At 40.6% G+C, this 19,177-nt stretch overlaps 1 protein-coding gene across 4 annotated transcripts; it reads left to right on the plus strand.

Moving 5' to 3' along the window:
* Positions 1–9,037: 9,037 nt before the first annotated feature.
* LOC123512968 (eukaryotic initiation factor 4A-I-like) lies at positions 9,038–18,864 on the plus strand. Of its 4 annotated transcripts, XM_045269713.1 has the most exons (8): positions 9,038–9,181; positions 12,584–12,598; positions 13,604–13,730; positions 14,558–15,200; positions 15,421–15,593; positions 16,004–16,173; positions 17,734–17,883; positions 18,817–18,864. In XM_045269713.1, exons 1-7 carry the CDS (start codon positions 9,156–9,158, stop codon positions 17,876–17,878), a joined length of 1,299 nt encoding a protein of 432 aa, XP_045125648.1. In that variant the 5' UTR covers positions 9,038–9,155; the 3' UTR covers positions 17,879–17,883; positions 18,817–18,864. The 4 variants fall into 4 exon arrangements, with proteins under 4 accessions (XP_045125648.1, XP_045125647.1, XP_045125650.1 ...); XM_045269712.1 differs by having other exon boundaries at positions 17,734–18,864; XM_045269714.1 differs by having other exon boundaries at positions 9,101–9,181; positions 13,607–13,730; positions 17,734–18,864.
* The last annotated feature ends 313 nt before the right edge of the window (positions 18,865–19,177 follow it).

The raw sequence follows: 19,177 nt of genomic DNA on the forward strand, positions 1-19,177 counted from the left end.
AAGACGAAAATGACATAAAATGGGACTTGCCCTTATGATTTATGGCTGGTGAAGAGAAGCATACAGAAAGACTGACTCCCCAAAATGAAAGTACAACGAAGATTATGGAGAAAAAGATAAGAGGAGGTGAGTTGATATGTGAAAGGGGACATGACAAGTAATATAATCACTAAAAAAAAAAAAAGATAGAATAAATCAAAATGAAAGTTTCGTAGCTTTCCGACGTAGTAACGGCTTTTTTCATCTTTCAGTAACAATGAAACAAAAGATTCACTGTTCATGAAGCAGAGTCGAGCTTCACTCACTCGTTATCTTCCTCCTCTTCCTGTCCTCATTATTAACAACCCAAGTTTAAACAGGAGGTTGTTGGGCAAGGACTTTCATTCATTGTGGTATGTTTTATGCTATCTTTTCATCTATTTTAACCTTCTTGTCTTTTACTTATTCTATACGTCTCTTTCATTTTCCCCCCTTTTTTATACTTTATTATTTCATTTTCGTTGTTTGCTTATTTCTCTCTGTGTCAAATCAATGACCATTTATTTATTTATTCATTCTTTCCTTTCCTTTTACTTTTTTTTTTTTCGTTAGGTTATCAGCCTCTCCTATTTCTTCATCCTTCCTCCCTTCCTTCCTTCTTTCTTGTACCTTCTTTCTTTCTTATTACTGCTGTCTTTTATTCCTCCACATTTTCTTCCTCTCTCTCCTTCCTTATTCCTCTGTTATCATTGTTGTATCTCCTTGATCACCAGCATTCATTTATTTAAGTGCCTACATAGATTTTTTTTTTTTTCGCTTACCTTATAAAATCCCCTGTGTGTGTGTGTGTGTGTGTGTGTGTGTGAGTGAGAGTGTGACTGAAAACCATGGTGTCAATGCTATAACTGCAAACGAAGCAGCAAACCATTGTTGTGAATGAACCGTACGGGATTCACTTCAGTTTCGTCTAAAGGGCTCCTTGTTTCACTTAGCCAAACATTACTGGAGCTGATTACAAGTCAATGAAGGCAGTGATAAAGTATACTGGACCATTGATAAGCTATTCTGTCCCTGTATGACTTAGAGTAAATCTTATGAAATGTATCTATTAATTAGTGTTATTATCATCTTTACATACTACATCTGAATATTTTAGTTCAATATTGATAGATGAAATTAGATATATAGCAAAGTATCTATGTTTGTTGTCATTATTATCATGATAGCATCATGATAACGATAATAATGACATTGCTTGAGTAACTATGGTAATCAGATAAAAAAAATAATGAAAATAATGACAGTACATAGCTGTACGTGTTAACTTGCATTCATATTTAAATATTTCCACCCACGGTCATAGCGAGAAAGATAAAAAGATAAAAAAGGAAAACCGTCATGTATTAACGCAGGAAGGATGTTGAAGAGACCTAGGAGGAAAAAGAAACACGAGAATATAAAAAGAAAATAAGAAACAGTGACAAACAAGAGAGAACACGTCTTGTAAATCAGCACAGTAACAGAGGAAACAAAGAAGGGGAGGAGAACGAAAGAGAAAGTAGAACGAAAAACACACACACACACACACACACACACACACACACACACACACACACACAGAGAGAGAGAGAGAGAGAGAGAGAGAGAGAGAGAGAGAGAGAGAGAGAGAGAATCATAACAGAAACAAAGAAAACGAGGCGAAAACGAAAGACTCATCAGTTATTATATGTTTACGTGTTAGTCATGTCCAGTACGTAGTGACTAGTGACTTAAGTGAAGGTGAGAACAACTGACTCAACCAAACCACCCCATGACTCAACCACGAGAGAGAGAGAGAGAGAGAGAGAGAGAGAGAGAGAGAGAGAGAGAGAGAGAGTTTGCCAGTGACGCGAAAATACTGTGAAGCGAATATATAATAATAGTGTATGAGAGAGAGAGAGAGAGAGAGAGAGAGAGAGAGAGAGAGAGAGAGAGAGAGAGAGATGTCAATGACCGTCAAATTATTTATAAGTATAATGTTAGTTAGCAATCTATAGTAATGCTGATGTTTGTGACTCGCCATGATAATGATGACGATGATGATGACGATGATGATGATGAGGAGGAGGAGAAGGACATGATAATGATGACGATGATGATGATGATGATGATGATGAGGAGGAGGAGAAGGAGGAGGAGGAGGAGATATTCGAATAGTAGTAACAGATGATTCATAAGAACTTTTCTTCTTTTCCTCCTCCTCCTCCTCCTCCTCCTCCTCCTCATCATCATCATCATTATCATAATCATCATCATCATCATAAACCAGCTATTGGCACACTCATCCAGTTTCTTGAACCCCTAACGCAAACTATTTCTAGGCCAAGGAAGCAATCAAAGTGTGCTTGGGAACTGTTTGAGGTCTTTTTGACGAAAAAAAAAAAAAAATGCATTTCCCTCTTCCCTTCCCTCTCTAGTGCTCTTCCCTTTTCTTCCTCCATATTTCATTATTTTCTTACTTGATTATTTTTCTCTATGCCCTTACTCTTACTCATCATCATCATCCTCTGCGCATTGCTGTCATCCATTCAAGACTGTAATATTTCATGTCTCTCACGTATATCTTTGTTCTCTCCTATTGTTCAAGTTTGTTTACCTTTCTTAAGTAAGATATTCTGAAAATGTTGCGTAAAGCAGCAGCAGCAGCAGCAGCAGCAGTAGTAATAGTAGTAGTAGTAGTAGTAGTAGTAGTAGTAGTAGTAGTAGTAGTAGTAGTAGTAGTAGTAGTAGTAGTAGTAGTAGTAGTAGTAAAAGCAGTTATAGTTGTTGTTGTTGTTGTTGTTGTAGCAGAAGTAGTAGTGATGGTGATGGTGGTGGTATTGGTATAATAGGTTAACATGTGTCTTCACCTTTATTTTCTCACATTTCCATTCTGCATTGCTATAATATCTCAAATCATCTCCCTTCCCCTTCAATAAAATAAAATATCATCTGCCACCGGATCTCCCCTATGTCATGGAAAAATGCATAATCCCACACAAAATTGAAAACATCCACGCAAATCCGCCCACGAAAGCTTTATATTCCAGCGCTCTTCCCCCTCACCCCCTGCCAACAATATTAACTAATTTCATTTTTGCCTCTTGCCCTGTCTCGCTGCCCTGTCTCACCTACGCTCCCATTATAGATGAATGATGAATAAATAAGCGAGGAAATGTATGTGTTATCATGGCAAGACCTCAATTTTCGGCTTGTCATTAAAAAGATTATTCTGTTTTGGGGTTAGGTCAGATAGACATTCAGTTTGTTTAGATAAATTTGGGATAATTTAAGTTCGTTTTCTTTTAAGTTTCGTTGGAATTATGATAAATTAGATCGATAAATAATGCAATCAAGGGAAAGATAAAGATAGGGTTGGTTAAACTACACTTCAAGTTCGATAAGAGTTAGGATAAGTTAGATTCACTGGTAAAAAAATATATTACTAATTACTAAAAAAAATAAATCAAAATAATAATAGTAATAATAATAATAATAATAATAATAATAATAATAATAATAATAATAATAATAATAATAAAAATAATAATAATAATAAATAAAAATATGTTGGTATGCAGCAATTTCTCTTCACTTCAGAATATTAATCTCATGCCAAGCATAGTATTTCATAGATAAGCTAAATATGTGAGTAATAAATGAGTATATGAGTAAACAGGAGTAGGGTATAGATTTCTTTTGTTATCCCTCAGTGAACAGCAGATGATGCGTTTTCTCTCAACCATAAGAAATTCAGAGGGCGACTAATATATTTTATAAGGCGAGCGTTTGTATGGTTAGTTCTTTGGCATATTCAATTTTATCTCGTTTAGATTATCTTTCTCATTGTATCCGTTGGTACTTAACTTTACGTGTAGGTAACTGATTTATCCTTCTGCAAATAAAGCTTGGTTGAAATTCACTACCTACATTTACCACTTATTATTAAAGATATTTCCTGATTAACTGAAGAGGACTGAACTGTAAGCAAAATAAATAAAGATGAAGACTAAAGAGACAGGAGGGACAAAGGAAAAGTGGTTATATAGTGGTTATATAGGCATTAGGCAGAGTTGATAACCTCTCAGGAACTAGCCAGCCAGCAATCCTAGCGTTCACGGAGAAGGGGGCGGTTTAGCAGGGATGTGATGCAACTCCTCTCCCCCTCCCTTAGTTAGCTTTAGTTAGCTATGTGTAAAGAAGCCTCACTCTTAGCAGCAGTTTCTAGTATACGTGGTGATGGAGAAGCCTGTCGCCAAGAGACTCAGCCGGGGCCAAGGCCGCGCTGCAGACCCTGATGCTGTCACGTGCTCTCGAAGTCGAACGTGCGGTGATGGTGGTGGTGATGGTGATGCCCTGCCTGTCACCCTTGTCTTGGTCTTATGTTGCGCTGTATAATATGTATCTCATGACCTTTTACATTTCACTTTCTCTGTTCTTTTGTGTTTACTTTTATTCTTTAATTTCCTAAAGCGTTGTTGCTCTTGTAGGTCTTGTCCTGTTACCATTTGTTGTTTCTACAGGTCATGTTCTTTTATTCTGTATTGTCATTCTGAAATTCGTCATTGCTAATTGTTTTTTTTTTTTTTTTAAATGGTGTCTTCTTTTTTTATTTTTTCTGTAGACTGATAAAATAATCTCAGTAATTATGCGTTAACACAATTTTTGGGGTAGTATGACTTTTTTTTTTTTTTTTTTCAACGCTATAAACGAAACAATATTTATTCAACACTGGACACGATTCCGGGAAGACTTTCAAATATCATCCTTTCCGGTAAGAGTTTGAAAGTCGCTCTGAAAATGCAGGAAGTACAAACATAAACAAAGCAAAGACCATGTATCAGAGTGGACAAGGCGCACCGCCAGGCTGGTGCCACGAACACGCCAACACGACGCCAAGGAGATGTCTGCCGTGACTCCTGAGGGCAGCCGGGAGCGTGTGTTAGGTGACAAGGTCGTGGGTGCAAGTTACTGCTAACGCTCCAAGCCTTGATTTTAGATGTAGGTCTTCTTGGGTTTAAAGAATTGAAAGCAGTGTATATATGTTTTCTCGAGTTCCGGTTAGAGCACTGATGAAGAGGGAGGAAAAAATAAACATACCACAAAAAGTAAAAGATATGAGCATTGTTGTCTAATCTATAGGTCGATACCATGAGATGTTAATTAATGTTGAAATACCGTTCTTGTGTCAAGTTTCTCTCTATTGAATGCATATCAATGAAATATAATGATCCAATGTAATAAGGGAGAGTCAGCTACTAAACGAGCGGAGCGTAATATTCGCATGTGGAGGATAGAAAGTTTTTTTTTTCTAGATGTATTTCTTTTACGTAAAGAAGGACAATGTCCAGATTCACGACTTTCCTGGGTGTGACTGCTCTTGCATCCTTGAGAGAGAGAGAGAGAGAGAGAGAGAGAGAGAGAGAGAGAGAGAGAGAGCTTGCCTCATCTGTCAACTCTGAGATAATAGCGATAAGTACCTAAGATATTAGATGCTCACTAAAGCCTGTAGTCACACATGCTAAATAGTACTCTCTCTCTCTCTGTGTGTGTGTGTGTGTGTGTGTGTGTGTGTGTGGTACAGTTCTGTGGCCTCAGCAGGCTCCTACACGCCCAAGTAGGTCCAGGGATGTGAGAAAGCTCTTTGTGTTGGTTAGTAGGCACCCCGCAGGCCTCCCTATCAAGACACTACCACTACGAACGCTACTTGTCCCATGTGGGCTCTCTCTCTCTCTCTCTCTCTCTCTCTCTCATGGTGTGTGCACATTCTCAAGGCGTGCAAAGTGGATCTGGTAACACTGGGGGCGTAATGGTAGCGAGTCACAGAAACCCAGTTTGCTAATAATGGTGGTAATAATTATATAAACAAAGAGCGTATGGTGTTTGGTTTATTAGTTTGTTCTAGTTTTGCTCTAGTGTAGCCTACATACGGTGCGCTCTGGAAGTCTTTTAGTGTCATGAGTAGAGGAGGGAGAGGTGGAATAATTAGAGAAACTAGGTAAGAAGAAATAAATAGCAAAACAGGTCACAGGAAGGAGAGAAAAAAAAAATGAATTACTGTAAGCTGGCATGACGAGGAAACTTGAGAGAGAGAGAGAGAGAGAGAGAGAGAGAGAGAGAGAGAGAGAGAGAGAGAGAGAGAGAATTATAATTGTGATTGTAACTGTCCCATGTGTGTGTGTGTGTGTGTGTGTGTGTGTGTGTGTGTGTGTGTGTGTGTGTGTGTGTGTCCCTGACCCACATATAATACGAGCGCTCTGACAAATTGAAAGATGGAGGAAGACCTAATAAAGTAGTAGGTCTCTCTCTCTCTCTCTCTCTCTCTCTCTCTCTCTCTCTCTCTCTCTCTCTCAGTGTAAACACTGCTGTCTACATATATTCTACCATATAGTGAAGGGCCTGGCAGATACCTATAGTATTGTCAGCCTTTTGAGATCTGTACATAGTACTTATCTTAAATGTCAAATCAAATCAAATCAAATCAAATCAAATCAAATCTCTCTCTCTCTCTCTCTCTCTCTCTCTCTCTCTCTCTCGTAGTAGTAGTAGTAGTAGTAGTAGTAGTAAAGCAGCAGCAGCAGCAGCAGCAGCAGTAATAATGGTGGTGGTAGTGGTAGTAGTAGTAGTAGTAGTAAGTGTAGTTATTGGTATTATCATGGTGGTGGTAGCAGTGGCAGTAGTAGCAGCAGCAGCAGCAGCAGCAGCAGGTGGCAGCAGTGGTGGCAGTGGTGGTGGTGGTGGTGGTGGTGGTGGTGGCAGTGGTGCAGTGGTGGTGGTGGCAGCAGCAGGTGGTGGTGGTGGTGGCAGCAGCGTGGTGGTGGTGGTGGTGGTGCAGCAGTGGTGGTGGTGGTGGTGGTGGTGGTGGTGGCAGGTGTGATGGCAGCAGCAGTGGTGGTGGTGGTGGTGGTGGTGGTGGTGGTGGTGGTGGTGGTGGTGGCAGCAGCAGTGGTGGTGGTGGTGGTGGTGGTGGTGGTGGTGGTGGTTGGTGGTGGTGGTGGTGGTGGTGGGTGGTAATGGTGGCAGTGGTGGTGGTGGTGGTGGTGGTGGTGGTGGTGGTGGTGGTGGTGGCAGCAGCTGGTGGTGGTGGCAGCAGCAGTGGTGATCGTGGTGGTGGTGGTGGTGGTGGCAGCAGCAGTGGCAGTAGTGGTGGTGGTAGCAGTAGTAACAGCAATGGCAGTAACAGTAGTAGTAGCAGTAGTAGCAGTAGTGGCAGCAGCAGCAGCAGCAGCAGCAGCAGTAGTAGTAGTAGTAGTAGTAGTAGTAGTAGTAGTAGTAGTAGTGTTGGAACTGATTAATACAAGACAAAGTAATGAAGACACGTATATTTTTAGACAATGACAGGTGTGTATAACTATTCACATAATAATTATACAGCAACTTTAATTTGATTTAATTTTATTTATTATTTTCAAGTCTTTGTTAGCTGAATTATGAATGTCACTGTCATGAATCATACATACTTTATTTCTACAGTGAGCATGCTGATGAGGCGAAAGCGAATGATGAAAACTTTATATTTGTTAATGGTCAAGGGAGAGAGAGAGAGAGAGAGAGAGAGAGAGAGAGAGAGAGAGAGAGAGAGAGAGAGATTACTAGAGCGTGTAAGTACAGTACAGTGCTATACATGTGGATGAACTTGTAGACACCGAGTTTGAGGTTGTGTGTGTGTTGGAGGGAGGGGGGAAAGAGTGGGTTAGATGTGCGTGCGTACGTGCGTGCCTGTGGTGTAGGCGGAAGAGGCCGACTATTGCCATCAGTTGAGCATCAATCTGCGAAACTTCTAGATTTTCTATTACTTTTTTTTCTACGGTTGCTGGGTTAAATAAGGATGTATATACTTACTCATTATTCTCTAGGTCTCTGCTAACCCTTAAAGTTCAAGGTTACCGCCATATTGACAGGGAAACATAGAAATGTGTCAGGCTGGCGTGTCCATGACCGAGAACATTTTCACAGAGCGTCTGGGAGAGGGAGATGGAGAGGAGGGAGAGTGGGTGGGCCGAGGGAGAGGAGTGAGGTAGTGACGTCACGAGAGAGAGAATTGGCGGTACATGTAAAAGTAGTAAGGTGGACTTGACCTTCTCTCCTTTTCTTTCCTTACCTGTCCCACCGCTACCTGTTTCACCTTTGTATCAGTCCTCTGGATTGTTTCTTTCATGCTGTTTTTCTTTCATCATGGTATTGGTTTATTTTCTTTTTTCCATCGTGCTTATTATGTAGTACGTACTGTATATTACTCACTATAAGTGTTCGGGTTATAATGATGTAAGACTGTGATTTCAAGATACGTGGTGGTCATACAAGAAATAAATATTCTATGAGAAAGTGAAATATTATTAGCTGATATCTCAGGATCTTATCATGGGAATGAATAATCTATAGAGTTTTCAATCATATAGTTTTGTAAGCATATTCCTATTTAGATTGCAGCATTATGATGCACTGAGCTTTTTTTTTATTGGTAATGGAGTGATTCATAAGTATGCTAGTCATTGGCATCATAGTTAAGGATAATGCCAACAGTCCTCTTTTTTTAAGTAATAACACGACTATCACTTCTGAGTATCATCATACTGGTTCCCACGCTAATAATGCACATTCTATTCATCCTCCCATCCGTCTCTCTGCTTCTTTATTTACCCATCTTTCTCTTTGTCTATCCTACTATTTCCTATGAATATTACATAAAGAAAGCAACAATAACAAAGTACATGTGACAGTTCCTTTATAATATGTTTATACCCATGTCCACTGACCATCCTTGTTCCGATCAATCTTCCATCCCTCTCACAAAGCAGACGTAGTGGTGGTAGCTACAAAGCTTTTGTAACTCCTTTGTGTTTGTAATCATACTCAAAACTCGTCGGGAAAGGTCAGACCGGTGGGAAACTCCAGACCTGCAGGGAACGAGTAAAAGTACAGGTTTAAATCCCCCGCCTCGATGACATCATCCTCCGCCATCATGGGATTGCATGATAGAAACTAGTTCCCTGACAAGCTTGCGGTTTACTCTGAATATAAGCCAAATGACGCGAAAAAGGGGCCCAGAACAATAAGAGGTGAATATTTTGCAGCTATTTACAGAGTGTGTGGGAGGTTAGGTTGTAGGCGGAGGAATACTAGGAAGGTCCTTTGAAGGGAGTCACCGTCACGTCAACATGTCCGACAAATACGACCACCAAAAGTAAGCTATTTTAAGGCTTTTCTCACTGTTTACCCTTGACTTTTCGGGACATACCAGTTGTTAAAGATACGGGCTACCCATTTTGACTAGTGTATTGATCCTCCAAGTGGAAATTAGCTGTGTAAACGGTGATTGAAGTGAGGTGGGATAGAAGGGGGGACGTGTAATGGCGACCGGCAGGATTTTCCACACATTTATTCAATTTACTCCACTTGTATTCCCGTTCCTTCCCTTTCTTGGCATGGAAACTATAGATAATCACTCAAACTCCCCCTACAGTGCCTCAATTTGTCGGAGTTTGTGGTAAATTAGCGAGATGTAGTTGGGGTGACAGCATGTGGCGAATTTTTTTTTCCCCCCGTGGTGATGAACATGTGCAAGATGAAGCAGGTGTTATATTTAAGGTATCTTTGGTGTTTGTGGTGCCTTGAGTTGGCCAGGTGTACGGTCCAGGTGAGCAATAGGTGGTGACTCAGTTCCTTCATTATGTGACTTACAGGATTAATTTTGGGAAAGCTCAAAGCAGGTGTCTTATTTAAGGTACCTTTACTGGTTTTATTGCATCAGGGTGGCTAGGTGGGAAGGTTCTGATATGGCATTGTAGGCGAGTATGTGGTGGGGACTAAACTCCTTCATTTTTGTAGCTTAAAACTCGCTGGGAAAGGAATATGCAGGTGCTCTCATTATCAAACCATTAATGAAGGAAATGTATCCCTCCCCCAAAAAAAAACCCTTGAGAAATGTTTTGTTATATATTTGTACCCTAAGCTAACCAAACTTAAAGTGAACGCATTATGAAATCTTAATACCGCTCTATCTAACCATAAAAGTAAAGTGGATGTATTATAGCGGTGCACGTGTCCATTAGTGCCCTGTGGGTGTGTTTCAAGGTATCTAGGCCTGGCCGGTATTCATTAGATAACGAGCCCGGATGCGTGTTCAGTTATGCAATCGACCGTGTCACTTCACCCTCACCTCATCATGGGGGACGCGCCCGGGTGTCATGGGGACTCGTGGGTGGTGTCGGGGGCGGGGTAGTTAGGTTGAGTTAAGGTTTAGGTTAGGTTAGGATAGGATGGGTTAGGTTAGGACTTGTGGGATGTATCGGGTTGGAATGTGGGGGGGCGGTTGAAGGAGGTGCAAGTAGGGCAGGGATCTGTAAGGAAATATTAAGGTCAGAGGAACAATGGAAATTTACCGAGTTTGTAGTATATTTGTAGATTGAATATATATGTGGTGTAATGGAAGGTTTGTTGTCAGTAATTGCATTTCTGAGTGACTTGAGAGGCTGCAGGTGAAGGTATTTGCAAGGAAACTTTTTTGAGGTTAGAGAAACAAAGGGATTCTGAAATGGAGTGTATTTGCTTTGTAATGGAGTTGAATTTAGTATACACTGAGTTTATTATTGAATGCTGCATTTGTGTGAGGCTGAGAGGGGTTGCAGATGTAGGCCTTTGTGGGTGGACTTCATGTGGGTCAGGGAAACAAAGGAAGTCTGGAAATCTGAAATATTACTGTATTATTGATGGTGTATTTGTGAGATGTTAAGGGAAGCTGCATTTAAAAGAGGCCCCTGTAGGAAAGTTTTTTTGTGGCCAGAGGAACAAAGGAACAGTAAAGAAATTCAAAGTTTTGCTTTGTTCATAATGTATTGATGGATTTGTTACTTGGTGCTGTGTTCCTGAGGAAGGTTTCAGGTACAGACTTCTCTAGGAAAATTTTTGATGAGAGGAACAATAAAATAATGATATATTTTTCCACTTGGTATAATCAACTGGTTTGTGGCCTAATGCACACCACACCAATGATAACCACCAGGACTAATATATCATTGTGAAATTCAAGAAGTTAAAGGATTAAGGTTTGATTAGGAAGTAAATTTTCAGTTTTCTATCTGCAGGCCCATAATTCAGCACAGGGAAAGAAAGAAGGAAAAGAAACTGAACTTACTAAGGATGTGCATCTTTTTATTCCCTCTTTTGCCCTCAAAATTTAATTTATTGATGTACTGTTGTCATTTTCATGTGGTGCATGATTACAGATGTGTAGAATTAGTCTTAAAATTTATGATATAGAGAAAAAAATAAATATAACCCATCTTCATGTACCTTATAATATGATCTATTATTATTATATGGTGTGGGAGGATGAAAAGAGCAAGGTAAATCTAAGTATACATTGGAACTGATAATGGGTTACTAGCATGAATAGCTGGTGTTCCTGTAGCTCTTATGTGTTGTTCTCATACCATCCGTGTGCAGAGTGGCTGTGTTATTTAATGTAGTAAAAATCAAGGTGTGCTGGTGAAGGGAAGGACTGAGCAATGGTGACTGGACCTTGAAATGTGTAGGGTTTGCTGGTGTTTAGTTTAGACATGTAACGGCAACGCACACTGTATTGTTGAGCATTTTGTAAATTTTGTTGGTTGCCTGACTTCGGGTAGCAAAAGTAAGGCGATAATGGTTAGTCTTTGGAATTAGATATGGGTGTGGTAGGATTGTAAGGGATGATGGGAGGTGGTGGTCTATTGATTGTAAGAGACTTGGAAATCGAGCTCATCAAGAGTGACAGTTGTATTTCACCTCTTAAGATGTTTAATTACTGTTGTTAGGATACTAATGTTTTATTACAGTTTTTTGGGTATTGGTGTATTTGTAATTATCTGTTGCAGAAAGTTTGGTCTTAAAGCCAATCTGTGTGAGGGATATGTTTGGGTGTCTTTTAAGGTGATTAATTTTTAAGAGGGAGAGAAATGGCTATATTTTTTGATATTCATTGGGCTGATGAAGATATTGCTAGACTTGCCAAGAAGTCTGTAACCTTTACCCTGTGAACCCTTTGGGACTTGCTTCTAGAAGTATTTTCAAGTTATTGGATTTCATTCATTATATCTTTGCATTGGGAAATAACTTCACAATCCATAGTAATATTCCCAAGTGTTATGAGCATGACAATGTTGCCAGAGGTGAGGCTGTTATGTCATGGTGCTTGGTGTCTGGTGTCTGTCCTACTGAATGAAACATTGTCTAGAAATGCTTGGCACTAAAACACTGCCAACTATCAAGGTTACATTTGGATTTGTACCGGGACTAGAATAAGCAGTGCCACTTGGCACTCAGCTATGTACTAAACTTTGTGGTGCCTACTGTTGTTTGGCACCCAGACTGGTTTTGTTTCCAGTGCATACTGATTTCAAAAGCAAGATTTTTCTTGTTTATAAATTTTAATCCTTATGTTTGGCATCAAATATGATGCTTATTTGATATTTTAATTGGATTTCCAACAAAAAATTAGATTTATAAAAGTATATTCATAATTTATAGATATTCCCAGTTTTAAGGAATTTGGGCCGTCTGTGATTATTAACGGAAGACTTCTAAATTAATTTTCTCTCCTCAACAGGGAAGGGGAACCAAGGTAAAAGACTGAGGACTCCCTATGGACCTTTCCTAGGGGAGGACTCTGGACTTGAGGAGAAAGAAACCTTATTAATATTGCAATACATTAACCTATACTTAACACCTAGACTTAAGATGAGCAGTGGCTATAGCATGGATTTTTATTTGCACTAGCTTTTGTTTCTTTCACAATATGATCTATAATTGTTTTCATGGACGGTGTGACTGTCCTTGTTTGCTTCAATAGAGAACTAGAAATTAGTTGTGTGACATTCTTACTTATAAATGTGAAATTTCCCAAGTATTTTAAAATGAGATTTACATGGTAGCAATAACTTTTAACTCCAAAGAAAATATGCCATTAATTTGTCAGGACAATGTTAGTGTGACTGGCACTTATTGGTACTCGGTGATCTTGTGGCTGAGTTGCACCTGTAATTAGGAGCCTCCCTATCCCTTATCTGTGTGAGCCATTGTCTGGCCACCTCACTGCCTTTGTTACCATTGCCAATGGTACAGGCAAACATATTTTCTTTGGCTTTGTTATTGGTGCACCTTCCAAGCCTTGGTTATTAGGAAAAGTACATCTTTTATTTTCTATTGTCAGTCTCTCGAATCTGAATATTAGCGTTGCTGTGTTGACTATTGGGACATGGAAGAGAAGAATATTAATCATTCCATATAGCCTTAGAAGTAGCTTGAGTGATTGAATAGGATTTTTGCACATGGCACACTGCTCGAGTCTAGCCAGCAGTGTGCCTCTTCCCAGCACAATGCGTCAACACAGCTGGGTGTTATGAGGTTACTGAAAGGGGATAAGGATGTGCAGGAGAGTGAGAGTGGGGCTGTGAGGGGTTGGGTCAGGGTGGCTTGCTATTACCTTGTTACTGAATGGTATAAGAACCAGGAGGGGCTGTGTGGAGCAGGGTGTAAGGGTGTGATGGGGTAGGATAGGCATTATGTGGGTGGTGTAGGGCAGTAAGAGTTTGGGTGAGGTATACTAACTGGTGTCTTGGTTGTATAGTAGGGATGAGGAGTGGGGCTCGGGTGGAGGTGGATCCACCCCTAGCGGCGGCAGTGGAGACAACAAGGACTATGATGGCCCTGCCGGCATGGAAGTCGATGGAGTCATTGAATCCTCCTGGACTGAGGTGAGAATTTTTACTTTATATATGTAATTTCCAAAGTATGAAACTGCTTGATATAATTTTGATTAAGGAATTTTAGGATGTAATATTCTTAGCCTTCACTTATTTATTTTCCATTCATACAAATTTAATATAGGGACTGAATGATAATGGTGAGGCGTGTTAGTTGCTAGTCAGTTCTCTCTATCAAGTCAATGCAGAGAGGAAAGGTCCTGTAGTTGAGTGTTGCAGCTGTTATGTATTGATTGCCTTGCCACAGCCAGCCCTACTTTGCTGTAACCTTGAGTGTACAAATAATGCCTGCCAACATGAAAGGACTTGGGCAGCCCAGGTGACAGGGTTAGCTGGGTGCTGAGATGAACTACATAGTAGTTATTCTTTGTGACATACTCTTATGTCAGAGGCAAATATTTCCAGGGATAAAGAAAATACACAATAATTTGGTTATTGAATTGTGCATCCACTAATACTGCTTAATTCTCAGTAGATTGAGCAGAGCAAATGGTGCTAGAACATCGTCTCAACATCAACACACTGGACTACTTTTTGAGTGTTCAGTGATGACTGTTAGAGTACAGGTTGCTTTCTTCACAAGGCTTGCCATTGTGTAATATCATATTTTTGTCTATTCAAGTATTAATGTTGTATGTTGAAAGTTATGGGATTATGATGTAATAAGATAAAATGTTCCTCCTGAACATTGGCCTTGGAAAAGATGGTCAAGTGTCTCAAATTGTACACTCACAGCATTTTGATAAGGGACGTATATTAATTTCTAGAGTTATGTCTTAAATTTGTTGGCTGAAAGATTGACTTTGTGTTTGCTTCAGGTGGCAACAAGCTTCGATGACATGAACCTGGATGAAGCTCTATTGAGAGGCATCTATGCTTATGGTTTTGAGAAGCCATCAGCCATCCAGCAGAGGGCCATCCTGCCCTGCATCAGGGGCCATGATGCCATTGCCCAGGCCCAGTCTGGTACCGGCAAGACAGCCACCTTCTCAATCTCCATCCTGCAGAGGATTGACGTGAAGTCAAACGAAACGCAGGCGCTCATCCTGGCCCCCACTAGGGAACTGGCCCAGCAGATCCAGAAGGTGGTGCTGGCGCTGGGTGACTACATGAACGTCACCTGCCATGCCTGCATTGGTGGCACCAACTTGCGGGAGGACATGCGGCGCCTAGAGATGGGTGTTCAGATCATCGTAGGGACGCCTGGCCGCGTGTATGACATGATCAACCGCAGAGTGCTGAATCCCAAACATATAAAGATGTTCGTGCTAGATGAGGCTGATGAGATGTTGTCACGAGGGTTCAAGGATCAGATCTACGATGTGTTCCGCTTCCTGCCCAGCGAGGTGCAGGTGGTGCTCCTCTCGGCCACCATGCCGGCTGATGTCATGGATGTGACGACCAAGTTCATGCGTGACCCCATCACCATTTTGGTCAAGAAGGAGGAGCTCACCCTAGAAGGTAACTGCACCTGTGCCATACATCCAGGCATCTCAGAGGATAAATGTTACTTAAAGAACTGCCACCACTATGTTATTTACTAATGAAATAATATATATCCTGTTCTGATTCCATTCTGCATGTGTAGGTGATTTGTGTCTATGTGGTTTGCAAAGGCATGTAGCATTTATGAAACTTAGAAATCTTGAATCTTGAGATGACTGATGATCTTTTCTTTCAGGTATCAAGCAGTTTTATGTGAACGTTGAGAAGGAGGACTGGAAGCTGGAGACACTCTGTGATCTGTACGAGACACTCACCATCACTCAGGCTGTGATCTTCTGCAACACCCGTAGGAAGGTGGATTGGCTCACTGACAAGATGCACCAGAGGGACTTCACGGTGTCTGCCATGGTAGGTTCAGGCACAGTTGCTCCCTGCTCTCTAACTGCCACGAGTTCGCTCTTTGTGCTGATGGAATAAGGACATTGGACACAAAAGCCATGAAAAACGAACACTGCTCTGGAGATGTAAGCAGGGATTGTACCAGAGATGAATTTAACAAAATCATTATTCAAATTACACACAAAGTTAGGATATAACATTTGAGGATATTGCTTTGTTATGGTCTTAGTAACAATCCTTGAGTTTTTGTGCCATCATATAGTTGTATTGTATCAGACTTAGTAAGAACATAAAATGTAGAGTTTATGAAATGTTTAGTAGGAAGAGATTTATTTTTTTGGATGAGAGTAACCACCAAGCAATAGCTCTTTCTCTAATGTGCCTCACTGTCACTTCTAACTGCCTGTCCCCCTCCACAGCATGGTGACATGGACCAGAAGGAGCGCGATGTGATCATGCGAGAGTTCCGTTCTGGTTCCTCCCGTGTGCTGATTACGACTGACTTGCTGGCCCGTGGTATTGATGTGCAGCAGGTGTCACTCGTCATCAACTATGACCTGCCCACCAACAGGGAGAACTACATCCATAGGTGAGTGGAAGGAAGCTATCTTGCTTATTGATAGATAGACTGTTGGCACCAGTGGACTTTAGTGCTTTGGCTTCCTCGTTAAGAGATGTGCGAGGAGTGTTTCATAATAGTTTAAGTCAGAACTGTAAGAAAGACTTGCTCTCACCTGATCAATGTAGAAATGCTGGAAATCTATGGAGTGGTTGGGTGGGTCCTGATGCATGGAGACCCAGGCTAGTGTGGTCAGTGAGCATTGGTTCTCTCCTTGCTATGAGCTTGGGGATTTGATGAATATTGATTCCAGGAATACAAGTGTGTGGGCATGGTATTTGTTCCCTGTGACTTAGCTGTAGAGTTTGTTAGTCTTGTATACAGGCAGTGCAAGCATTTCCTTGTACAGCAAACTGAAGAATGCTTGGGGAAATGGGTGGTCATATTCCTGATTGTAAGAAAAAAATATGGTAAAATTCTTATTCATCAACAATGGGACCGATCGCGATCTTCTATGTAGGTGCCTTCAACCGCCAGATGGGTTAATTATTTCACAGCAAGTTGGTCAACTGGATCGTACTTTTCTGCACGTTTTGTAAATATTAAGTGGTTTAATAAAATAGTTATAATCTTTCTAAGAATGTACTCGTGGCATATAAGCTAAAAAAGTGGAATTATTTTATATATATGTAGAGCGCTCTTCTTTACCATCTCTATTTCTGGGACAAAAAAATAGAAAAGATCATTAATAGGTAAAGCGTAGTTTTAATGCCTTTTTCTTTCCATAAAAATTAATATAAATTATATTCATACAGAAAATCACAACAATTAATAGTCTTAAGAAATTAACAGTATAGAGGATATTGTCTAACATGCACCGAGATTGTTCTATCGAAACGTAAACGAATCTAGCGTGTTAAAAGCCATCGCCACACTCGCTACACAATGACTTCACTATGGATATTAGTGAGGATGAACTTAGAAAATGGACAGTGCCAACTCTGAGAAACTTTGAGATCAAAAGGCATACCAAGTTCGCTTGTTGTGATTGTTAGAAAAATTCGGTTTCGGTAATGTTGGCCAGGCTATTTTGGCAGCAGACTGAAAATAGTTTTTTTTTTTTTTTTGTAAATGCTAGTTAGTGATATTTACTCTATGCTTTTTGAGTGGAGCATTATCCTATGCAGGAACTCTGACAATTTTGTGATAAGGTATATATGTACTATTAGACTTACAAAAAATAATTTGATGAGACACTGGTACATCCATACTTTGCACCACTAGGAGAATATATTTGGCATATTTTTGTCATTTTCAGACACATAGTGAAATAACCAAACGTTTATATTATGAGGAATGTTGGCATGAATATCAATATATATATTTTTTTAATAGGGCTTCCACAAGAGTGACAGTTTGGCATGATAGGCAGGACCAACTTGTGAATTAAACCAGCTGGCGAACAAAGAAAACTACACAGATCGTGATTGGTGCCATTAATTTTGCATATCATTCCAAGGAAACTCACTAATATGGCAAGCCAGGACAAGCTATAGGGATAGGGGTTAAATAAATCTGCATTGCTTTCAGGATTGGTCGAGGTGGACGTTTTGGCCGAAAGGGTGTTGCCATCAACTTTGTGACCTCTGAAGACACTCGAATTCTCCAGGACATTGAAGAACACTACCGGACCTCCATTGAAGAGATGCCAATGAACGTGGCTGATTTGATTTAATCTAGGTGAGACAGTGGCAACAATAAGGCCTCGGTTGTTGTTGCTTTGACCTACGCTCTTTTGTCAGTTGGTTGTGCACGCACCTGCCTGCTGCTGTTGCCCAATCGAAGCTGGCCTATCTTGATCTACCCCCCTGAGAGCTTGGACACAGTCTTGCCTGCCCGAACCAAGAGCTGTGCCTGAGCCCGAGTCTGAGCTGTGTGTCTCCTGGGATCCGAAAGTTGGCTTGGAGTCGAGCGAGTGTTCCAGGTGGACACCTTTACATTTGCCTGTGTATTTGAATATATCCAGGTGTTTTTCATGGTTTCCAGTAGTAATTAGCATTAGCCCTAAGAAATATTAAGGGAAATTACCCTATTATTTTAATTTTTGTAAAGATATTTATACATAATTGCGAAGGTCAAGAGAAAAAAGGGAATAGACAGAACCGCCCTTTAAAGCGGCGGCGCCCTGTCCTCCCTTGCACCAGCCTCCTCTTCCTCCTCCTCCTTCCCTCTTCTTCCTTTCTCCTTCCCTCTTTTTCCCTCCTCCTCCCTCGGCTTCCTTTACAGCACTCGTCTGCTGCTGGCCTTGCCCATGCCTCTTTTTATATTCCTGTCCTTTTACTTTCTTCTTCAAGTTGTCACAAGAATGGGAAGTAAGTGCAGTTTTAATCACAACTTAAAGAGCAAAGCAGAAACCAAGATTCAGTTTTTTAGAAACCTTATATCGTTATGTTCTATATGTCTGATGTGCTTAAGAAAGATAGTTTTAGGTGTATGGCATGGTTATTATATTCAAAAAAGGCGTCGCCGGAAATCACTGTCTATAATGTATGAGAAGCTTTGGTGTATTTATTAATAAAACCTGTAAACACCACACCGCATTGCTTTCATTGGTTCATCTCTGCTTTCGTTGACCATGGCACGTGTGGTCTAATGCAGTCTCTGTATTTCCAGGTCATGACAGCTGTGATGCAAGGGTCAATAAAGCGCCAAGTCATCGTACCTATGGAATTATCTATCCCCCTTTATCTATCAGGTGGCTGTTATGGCCTGGAGCTGTGCCAGTAGTAGGGCAGCTGCAAGAGTAGGTGCTGGGGTGGGTGTTCCTCAGGGATTTGTTAGTGCAAGAATCCAGGGTACAATGGATACAAGAAACTCCTCTGGTATTTGAGGCTGCTCATGGTGAGATTGGAGTGAATTTCATATTTGGTAGTTTAGGTGGGGTGAATGTTCTGAGAGGTGAAGCTAGTAAGTTTTGCCTGAATAATGCCAAGGGAAGTTGTGTTGAGTAGAATAGTATACTGATGGTTGAAGC

The sequence above is a fragment of the Portunus trituberculatus genome, chromosome 35, assembly GCF_017591435.1.
Source record: "Portunus trituberculatus isolate SZX2019 chromosome 35, ASM1759143v1, whole genome shotgun sequence".
Lineage (NCBI taxonomy): Eukaryota > Metazoa > Arthropoda > Malacostraca > Decapoda > Portunidae > Portunus > Portunus trituberculatus.